General features: G+C 42.1%; 1 protein-coding gene across 2 annotated transcripts; it reads right to left on the bottom strand.

The window, feature by feature from the left end:
* Positions 1-750: 750 nt before the first annotated feature.
* lyplal1 (lysophospholipase like 1) lies at positions 751-9,394 on the bottom strand. Of its 2 annotated transcripts, XR_009923858.1 has the most exons (6): positions 9,266-9,371; positions 8,100-8,199; positions 7,473-7,642; positions 5,999-6,138; positions 4,144-4,312; positions 3,882-3,997 (listed from the first exon to the last, which is right to left on the bottom strand). XR_009923858.1 is itself a non-coding variant. In XM_062399672.1 (5 exons), exons 1-5 carry the CDS (start codon positions 9,348-9,350, stop codon positions 1,097-1,099), a joined length of 723 nt encoding a protein of 240 aa, XP_062255656.1. In that variant the 5' UTR covers positions 9,351-9,394; the 3' UTR covers positions 751-1,096. The 2 variants fall into 2 exon arrangements, 1 of the variants encoding a protein (XP_062255656.1); XM_062399672.1 differs by lacking the exons at positions 4,144-4,312; positions 5,999-6,138 and adding an exon at positions 751-1,348 and having other exon boundaries at positions 9,266-9,394.
* Between the last annotated feature and the right edge of the window lie 584 nt (positions 9,395-9,978).

Genomic DNA, 9,978 nt, shown 5'->3' on the forward strand with positions numbered 1-9,978 from the left:
ATGTGAATGTATAGCTCACTAACTGTTCATCTTATCAGCTTCACACTTGACATATGTATTATTAATGGCCTGATGAAGTAAAGTCTGAATTTAGTTCAATTTGAACATGTCTAATGTTCACTATTAATAAAATGTGAATAAACAGGCAAACAGTGCCCTGCAGTCAGTGGGAAAGCATGCAACCAGTATTAAAGCAGAGTTGTCATCTTATACATCCTGGCACCATATGGGCCAAGACTGAATCAGAATCAGAATCAGAATCAGAATTCTTTTTATTGCCTTGTATATTTTCACATACAGGAAATTGCCTTGGTGTGGTTGGTGCACTTTACAAACAACAATATAAAAACAACAATATAGAGCAATATAAACATCAATATAAAAAACAACAATATCGAAAAAATAATATATACAGTAAATGTGTTGTGTGCGGTTTTAAGGTGCAAAGATTGGTGGTAGTGCCAATAATGTAGTGTTATAAATTATGTGCGAGGGTGGGGGGGGGGGGGGTCAGCAGAGTCAGTGTCAGTGACTGGCCCACTATCAATAATAGACAGAAACGGGCTTCAACGTTCAGAAACTTGTAAAGTTGTAAACTTGTGAAGCCTCATGCAGTGTAGCTTACGGGCTGGATTCACAGGCAGGTCGGTTAATGGTAGACAGGTAGACCAGTAAAACATTTGATTTGGTTTGAATGAAATGATTTGTTTTTTTTATTACACTCCTGCAAGAAATGCCACAGACACTGCCTTATTTTCAGACAACTTCATTTATTAAAGCTATCTGGACATGAAAAGGATTTCAAACTAGTTAAAAATAAAATATTTGCCAAACCTACCCTTGATAAACGTATAATTAAATTTACTTAAATGGATGTTGGGACAGATATTTACAGCATCTGTCAAATTGTAGATATGTACCTATTAATAAAAACATAAAGCCTCTTTATTAGTTAACCGACATCCATCTCAGCTGATGAACAAATTATTAAGATACACTCCATACAGAAAACACACATTGGGTTCTTACTGTGTGGCTTCTTCAAATGTCTTTGTGTAAAGGTATTGAGAGCTGCAGTATACATTAGGTAAAATCACTAGCTCTGGGAGTCAGCAGAGGTGGTAGGAGGAAGCTTGTTGAGGATCCAGCCTCTCAGCAGCTCCATTTCAGGCTGGGAGAGCTGATGATTAAGGCCTGGAAAGGAGTGGAAGGTAGTGGTCATGCCAGCCTTCTTCAGCAGCATGGATGTGTCCTCTCCCCACTGATGAAGCACCAGCTCATCCTTGGTCCCATGGCACTGGATCAACTCGGGCAGCGATAGTCCTGCTCTGAGCCGCTCCTCCACAGCCTTCACCATGCACCAAAGTCGGATAGAAAAAAAACATCAGTATTGTGGCAAATCTTCATCAATATTGTTTGTACTGATTAGGTCCGCAACCCAGGGCTGCTCAGGCTTACAGGTGCAGGATAATATTAATAATATGTAACTTCATTATTAACATTACTGCCTACGCTGATGAGGCAAAACATTATGACTACCACTACCTAGCATTCTGTTGGTCCTAAATATGCTGCCAAAACAGCTCTGATCCATTAAGGTTTGGACTCTGAAGGTCCTTAATATCTGACATCCAGACATTAGCAGCCGACCCCTATAAGTCCTGTAAGTTATGAAATGGACACACGGCAAATTAAATACATCCTACATCTGCAATATTGACAATTATCACCCAATGACTAATACTACATGAACCAGAGCTTGACAATGACATAATAAATTACCCCTGCTTTGTTTTGTTCACATCAGTCTACAGTGCAGCAATTCACTCAATATGCAACATGCAGTGGGTTAGAGGCTGGGGCTATTCTAAAGTTTGTAATATTGAGTAAATATTTATTTTCTTGGTTGTTATCTTGTATTTTTATGAAATTACATTAAAATTATGAACGCCCTGACAAGCAAAGTGTGGTTTCTGTTAAACCCTGAGGACGGTGGTTCAATCATCTCGTGATCAAAGTGGAATCTCTCCAGACCACATTCTCAGGTATCCAGAGCATCATCCACCTCAGCTGCGATGATACAAGCGGAGGCTGATAAGGCAGCACTAATGGATCACATGGCTGCATTAAAAAGGAAACATTTATTGGAAGCCAAAGAGGAGGAACTAAGGAGGGGAAAAGAACAATTTGCTCTGGAAACCGAACTGGCTGCAGTAAATGCAAAACTTCACGTGCTGGAAATAAAAGTGTGGTTGTAAAACATCTGGTGGAATAAACTCTGATTTTGAAAGGAACAGAGCTCCGAGAACAAGTGGACTGAATCCTTATGCAGAACATTTTGTCCCATTTAATGGTGATGAAAACATCACAAGTGAAGCTCAACCAGCCCCGGCTGTCACCATCCAGCCTAAACAGATAGCAGATGCACAAACTGACATCAGACCTGCAATAAGTAACATCCCTGAACAAGTGGCTCACGATAATCACCTAAAAGGACACACTTCACATCTGAGCCTGCATGCAACAATAACAGCCAGAATGATATTTTGAAAATCATGCAAGAACAGAATGATACCAATGCATTATGGGTTAAGAAAGCTAGTAAGAAATATCCCTGTGGTCGATGACCACGACGCTCTTCAGTTGCAGTCATTAATTCCAGCTTTTGAAAATTGAGCTGAAAGAAGAAACTAACAGCTTGACTGACGGCCTGCACTTCTTAGAGCATTTCACAAGGGGGCAGCCAAGAGATCTTGTGAAGAGCTGGCATTCCAACTGTATTCACGAAATATAAAAAGGAAAACAAATATATTTCTTTTCATATGTTTTTCTCATGGCGCTGCTCTAAAGATATCAGCTGTCCTATGCAGTTATTCTCAACCTGGGGGTCGCACATTCCTGGGGGATGGCAGATGGTTGTGGAGACAAATATACTCAAAATAAAATTACATAGACCGAAAAGTTTTGTCTTGTTTTACCATCAAGCTTGCTAGCTATGGCATGAGTGGATGTAACTTCTCAAGTTTTCCAACACATCTGGTGTGAAACAAAATGCCTTAGTTTCAACAGAGCCCTCTGCTCACGACAAGCATCTGAAATATCAGCCTGACTTCCTGCAACATGGATTTACAGGTCAAGAGTCAAGTCAGAGAAGGTGTTCTTGCCACGCAGCATCTGCCTTACGACTAATTAGCTCTTAAAGTGAGCAGTTGAGCACAACTATAACATACCTTGTGTGTATGTAGAATAGCAGCGCTCAGGTTTAACATTGATTAACCAGGTTTAATCATCCAGATCAAGTTGTGGTGGGTGGATTTGTGATTTGTGGAATTGTTGTCCTTGTTTAACCCTGAATATTGATATGACAAACCACTCAGTGCTGTACTCTTGTGTCTAGGCAGAGGATTCCCACACCCACTCCAGTTATGCATCTTTCCAAGTTTGCTCCAACATTTTAAAATGTAACCAGGCACCCGATTCAGCTGTCCCTAATTAATGTAAACTCTAAACTTGATGTGAGCGTAAAGAGTGAAGCAAAACTATAAAACTGTGTGTCAAAACAAAACAATGAGGTCAAAGACACTCAAAAGCTCCGTAGACCTGAGAGGAACTTCAGAGTTGGTTATACTAATAACCCATACAATACAACTCAACAATTCTGAAGCCAATTTGGTTCACAGCGATTAAAGGAAAAAAATAGATTGAGACATGCACCTACATACATCCACTAAACAATAACACAATTAAACAGCAGGGCTGTTCGATTGCATTGAGCCAAAAGTGTAATTTCTTTAGAAATACTAATGTTCTTTAATATATTTTTGAACCCATATTATATAGAATGAGATTTTTCACTTTCACAACCATTACTGCTGATGTACCTGAAAATTGACAGAGTCCTTGTTGAGAAAGCTGGATAGAGCGAAAACTCCTGCTACATCAGGGTGGTACCGACACGCCAGATGGAGCGCCATGGCTCCGCCCATGGAGAATCCACCTTTAATTAGGCACAAAAAAAATAGAATTCATTGCAGCATCAGTAGAAGCATCAACCGAAAGTCTGGGAGCAGATTTAATTCTGTGTAACACTAAGTATCATAAACATATGGGTAACAGCAGCTTTCTCAGAAAGGTGGAAAATACCTCTCTTAAAAAGACATTAAGATGGATAAGACTCCACAGTTCCACAGTTTCAGCTTCTTTTTCCCTCTTGGAATTAGCAGTTGTTCATGAATCTGTCCTTAATCTCACACATCTGGGTACATCTGGGCACACTGTGTACATCTGGGAAAGTGTGCAAGTACCCATCATCCTGTCAGAGGGTTGACGAATGAAGGCAAGTGAAAAGAGAGAAAAGAGAGGGGGTGAAGAGATGAAGAAGAGGTGGAATTCACATGCCAGGACAAATTGGTCCAAAAATGAAAATGACCTGCAGCAATATGTTTACTGAAGTCGCCCCTCTTTGTGTGAGTGTGTGTGCACTTGTACAGCTATATCTGTGAGGACCATTTTGAACCTACAAACTACGAAGTGAGGATATTTTGGGAAAGTGAGAAGATTTGGGCCGGTCTCCACTTTCTGACCCACTTTTAATGGACTGTTTGAGGATTAAGACTTGATTTTAGGGACCAGTTTAGTGTTAACAGTTAGGGTAGGTGAGTAAGGAATGCATTATGCCAATGAGTGTCCTCAGTAACATAGATGTACAAACGTGTGTGAAATGGAAAAAGCACAAACTTGGTGTTGAAGTCCACTCTTCAGTAAACTATGCCGGTCTCTGCCACACACACACACACACAAGTCTGCTACATCTAAAAGCGCACTTAGTTTGCTTTGATTTTAACTCAACAAATTGTAACACATAAGTATTCAGCTCACCACCATCACACAAGCAGGCATCATCAATTTGCTCATGGCATTTAACATCAACACAAGTGTCAGTAAATAGCTGCTGGAGATTCTGTATAGCCAGTCTTATCTCCAGACATAGTACCTTGCCAGCACAAGAGAAATGCTTTGTTATGCTCAAAACATCAGCAGAGATATATTCAAGGTAAAATTAAGGATGTTACAATGTCAAGATGGAATATTAGACTCAGACAGAGACCAGTGAGATTGGTTTTGACTTTTAAGAGATACAGATGTGAAAGCTTTTGAGAGCCACATAAAAATCAAATGGTTTACTATTGTTTAAAACATTGTAAATGCCACATTTTGTTTGGACAGTGGAGGCAAAGGCTTGACCCTCTAAATATATTTCCATTCTTCGTCAACACGTTAAAAGGAAAACTTTATAATCTGCTTGTGTCTTTTGACTATGAATAGGTCTCTGTTCCCAGAGCTAAGTCATAATGAATTGTATTTATAAAGCGCTTTTTCTGCTCATGTTGACCACTCAAAGTTTTCTTTTCATTACAAGTCACATTCACACACACACATTCATACAGGGCCTCTATACACAGTGTTTTTTTCTATTACTTCAACATTCATTCACTGCCAGCAGAGGCGTCAGGGGCCATTTGGGGATTTCAGTGTCTTGCCCAAGGACACTTCAGCAATGTTGATTGGAGCAGACGGGGATGAAAACATTGAACCTCTAGGTAGCTGCCCCAGGATCTTAAGGATTAACTCATTAATTAAAATGTAATCATAGTTTAAAGTTATGATGGTCAAAACTATGAAAGTAAGGCCCATGTTACAACAAATTGGAAAAACACTATAGTAGTAAATAGTAAACGGGTCCAACAGTCATATAACCGTACATTAATTATCGTACATGTACAAACTGTACGTCAAACTCACGTTTTTTATTACAGTTCTCAAAAAATTTAAAAGGGATCTATCCATTAATGTGTTGAAGCAGACAACGTGCAATAAGAAAAGAGTTTAACCATAAATCAAAAATTATTTCCACATCATCAACATGAAGCACAGCATTTGTCATATTGAGCTAAGCAGGCCTGCAGTGTGTGTGTGTGTGTGTATGAGGTTCCCTCACCTCTGCACACTGAAACACAACAGCACTGCAGCCTGCAGCCAGCCTCCTCAAAAAACCTTTTCCATGGAAACTTTTGCCGCTTGTCAGTCCGTCAGCTGGGGAAATGGACTCTGGGTACACGCTGCAACATTTTTCCAGCACTGAGTATTTATAGTTAATGACAAAATGTTATGATTTAGTAAGATAATATTTCAGCAGTTTCCCAGGAGCATGTGTTTTTTCACTTTGTCTCGAGTCAAGTCTTTCACCCACCCACCCCCCCTCCAACGGCTGTGCCTCAATAGTTATACATTTCTGAGTTGGGAGGTTAACCCTTTTCCCACTGGTTTCCACTTATAGTGCAGCCATCACTCGCGGACATCAAAACACTCAATAGCCTCCTATTTGTTTCTTGTGGGAACTCTTGAATTGCATCAGCCGTGTAAATACTGCTTGATCCGTTTTATTGTTATTTATATGTGAATTTGATAAGCAGAATATTTGAGACTAAAAGCTTTTGAGGACCTTAGAATTCCTACCGAAAATCCTGTTTTATTCTCTGTTGGCAGCATATGAAAGGACACTGTAACCTGATGAGAGAGATGCATTCTTCATTTTATATCATGACAGAGGGAGTAAGGAACAGCCAGGCTCAGATCGGCTGAGCGTGTGTGTGTGTGTGTGTGTGTAAAAGAAGTGGGAGAATACCGAGGAAAAGGGATCCAGTAAGAGTGAAGGGGTGTGAGAAAACAGACACAGTGAGGGAGTAAAAGGCTGACAGATGGCATCCTCACTATTCTCTGGTGCACATGCAGTACAGTCAGTCATTGTGTCCAGTGGATATTTAGCATTTATTGTGAAATAACTGTACCGCCACACACTACTGTGAGGTCATAATAAACAGGCTGGGGGGGCCCAGCTCCCCAGCGCAGCCCCGCAGTGGGAGCAGTGGGAGCTTGAGCTGGCGCAGCAGCGGCATCTTCCACACTGTTAAGTCAACGTCTAGAGGTGTCCCGGAGGTCCCTTGTTTATGCGGCCACTTAAATGTCTGACGGGTAGCAGCAGCGAGCTAACGCTAGCCGGGCTCCACCGGCCGCAAGCTAACCGGGCCGGTGGAGCCCGGCTAGCGTTAGCTCGCTCGTCCAAGGCTATGTAGCGAGACTCCCTACATGGGCATTGTGTGACTATGACGTTTATTCGGTCGTAATCCCATTCGACGCACTCTAGCGTATCCCTTCTGACATAGAGGAACCACAACAAATCGCGGGAGTTGTTTTTTCCCAGAGTTTTTGGGGCGGTAGACATGCCAGATACCCAAATTAACTAGAAGCACTACAAAAGTGGAATTTTCATAATGTGTCCCCTTTAAAGAAAAATTTATTCTGGCACCGTGTAGGCCCTGCTTCCATTTTTAAAGTATTAAATTACCATCAGTATCGGTAAAAAAAATACACAAGCATTCATACCACACATGAAGTCAAAACTAGATCCATACCAATGACCACCCTGTCTTTGTGGATCCCGGCGTTGACCTCGCCCTCGATGATGGACCCTAAGGTGCTGCACATGTCGTCTATTGACTCAAGGTCCTCTGGGCAGTCCCGCGAGATCTTGAGACGGTCAAACCAGACAGTGGACATAGCCCCTCTCATCGGTGTGTACGGCCTGATGGCATCAACAGGAAGGTCAGATGTCAGCCACATTTCTACATCTTCATTTCAGGCTAACTGGACGGGTATATACACTGACAGGAACTGTGTCAGCAGGCTGTGGCTCAGGAGATATAGACCATAAGGTCAGTGGTTCGGTCCTCCTCTAGTCTGCACAGGTCAACAGTGTATGATATTGAAAGCCAATTGGATTTGTGCTATGAATGTTCCAAACATACAGAAAAAGTCAATTTACCATAGGAGAGGAGTGATCTTACTACTTTGGCTTTCTCCAGAAAATACAGAAAAAAATACAGCTCATTCATGACAAGGAGCATTGAAGAAAATTAAATTTGTGTCAACATATCAGTTACAGGTCAATGACACTGTCTATCCAACTTATCAGGGGGAGTTTAATCTGCAGCTTCTGAGGTTAATGGCAACGCAATTGCCTCGCCCAGCTGAAGACTTACCTAGCTGGGGCTGTGGGGTAAATAACTTTGATGTGGCTGAAGGCCAGATCTGGCGCCATTACATCTCGAACCCAGGCTCTCAGTCCCCTCCCAGTGTCACCTAGACAAGGAGAACAAAAAAAATCAGTAGACTACAAAAAGAAGCAGACAGAGTACAGCACCACCTATTGATGATTATATTGGCCATGAATCCAGGATAATGACATAAGCTGTTTTCAGACATGACCTCTGGGGGTGATCCTCTGCTCAAGGTCACAACAACACAGAAACCTCGAGAGCGTTCGGGTGGGGGGTGGGGTGCAGCAGGCAGAGGCAGGATAACGTATTAATTCTGCTGCTGAGATCACATGTTTTTGTTTACAGCAAATCGCAGTGAATCTTGCAAAGGATCTCCTGCTTTGTTCTTATTTGGCGGAGAAACTTGGCAGTGAAAACTCTGCAGAAAGCCCGGAGGTTCTCGCACAGACATTTCCCACACAAAGCCACTTCGGAGAATGTCCAGAAATTCTGTGGAGGTCAGTGGCTGCCGGAAATCGGCTATGACCCATCAGACTGTATCATGTATCCTCATGTTTGACCCAAAAGCTTGTATTCAACTTTTAATGGCATGGCAAGGTTTCATGCACCTAGGAATTACAACTTTTAGGGTAATGTTTAAGGTTTACAGCTCTTGTAGGAAGAGTGGAAATGCTGTGTAAAATAAAGAACAGCAGAATACTGGGAGGAATAACATGATAACAATATAAGTCAGTTGATCATTATCCTGAATGCAGCAAACATTCATGTAAACACTTCCACTGGAGTGAACTCTAGTGTCCTTAAAAGTCTGGTCATGTGAACGTTTCCCTGCAGGACTTCCTTCTCTGTGAATAAATAACTTAGGTGCATTTAAAGTATCTGATGCTTTTTCAGTGCAAGTAAGATTTGACTCTGATCTCTACACAATGAGCTGCAGTGTTTCAGCTTATCCCTGAATCTGGCAGAGCTGCACATTGTCCACCATAACAAACACTAACACTGCAGGTTTCACAGCGACCAGGCTTCGTCAGCTTTAACCACGTTGAACTCTGCATGAGAGAACAGGTCAGTTTCCCCAGCGGAGTCAACGGGGAGCAGGTCCTCACTCCGCCATGTTGTGAGGCACAGTAACAACACACTGTAAGCACCTGAGCCGTGCAGGAAGATGACCGAGGCAGAGTGTTTCCCCGCCGGAGAAACCGCACATGTCTTCAGCCTCCGCGCAGCAGCCATGACAGATCGAGAAGATCTCGCCGTCAGTGGGAAACCTCGCGAGATTTCTGGTACGCGTGTGTGTGTTTGTGTGTGTGTGTGTGTGTATGCGTGTACTTGCACAGACCCTTTGTGAGGACCATAGTGAACATCTTCATTAAAATAAATACGAATAAATCTATTTTGGGGATGTGAGGACATTTGGACCGGTTCCCACTTTCTGACACACTGTCATTAGGCTGTTTGAGGGTCTTGTTTTTATGATCAGAATTAGGGTTAGGGTATTATGCATTAAGATGTGATGGATAGCGTTACAGAGTCAGGGGCTAGAGAATGTCTCATGCCAATGAGTGTCCTCCCCAAGATTGAAGTACAATGTGATGTGTGTGTGTGTGTGAGAGAGAGAGAGAGAGAGAGAGAGAGAAAGAGAGAGAGAGAGAGAGAGAGAGAGGGAGAGAGAGAGAGAGAGAGAGAGAGAGAGAGAGAGAGAGAGAGAGAGAGAGAGAGAGAGAGAGAGAGAGAGAGAGAGAGAGAGAGAAAGAGACAATATAGCTAATCTCAGACATGAACCCAAGAGATCCTCCTGTCATTCTCTGGAGCGCCTGTATTTGTGAACTCAAATGTCCGAGTTAGATTCTTTGAACTTTCT

This window comes from Platichthys flesus, chromosome 11, assembly GCF_949316205.1.
Source record: "Platichthys flesus chromosome 11, fPlaFle2.1, whole genome shotgun sequence".
NCBI classification, from domain to species: domain Eukaryota; kingdom Metazoa; phylum Chordata; class Actinopteri; order Pleuronectiformes; family Pleuronectidae; genus Platichthys; species Platichthys flesus.

Excerpts from the sequence above, each read along its gene's own strand:
- lyplal1 (XM_062399672.1), bottom strand. The coding sequence starts at position 9,350 with ATGGCTGCTGCGCGGAGGCTGAAGACATGTGCGGTTTCTCCGGCGGGG. Across the intron at positions 3,998-7,472 it reads CAAAGACAGGGTGGTCATTG|GTGGATTCTCCATGGGCGGA; the intron begins GTATGGATCTAG and ends GCCTAATTAAAG. Across the intron at positions 1,349-3,881 it reads AGGACTCTGTCAATTTTCAG|GCTGTGGAGGAGCGGCTCAG; the intron begins GTACATCAGCAG and ends TGCATGGTGAAG.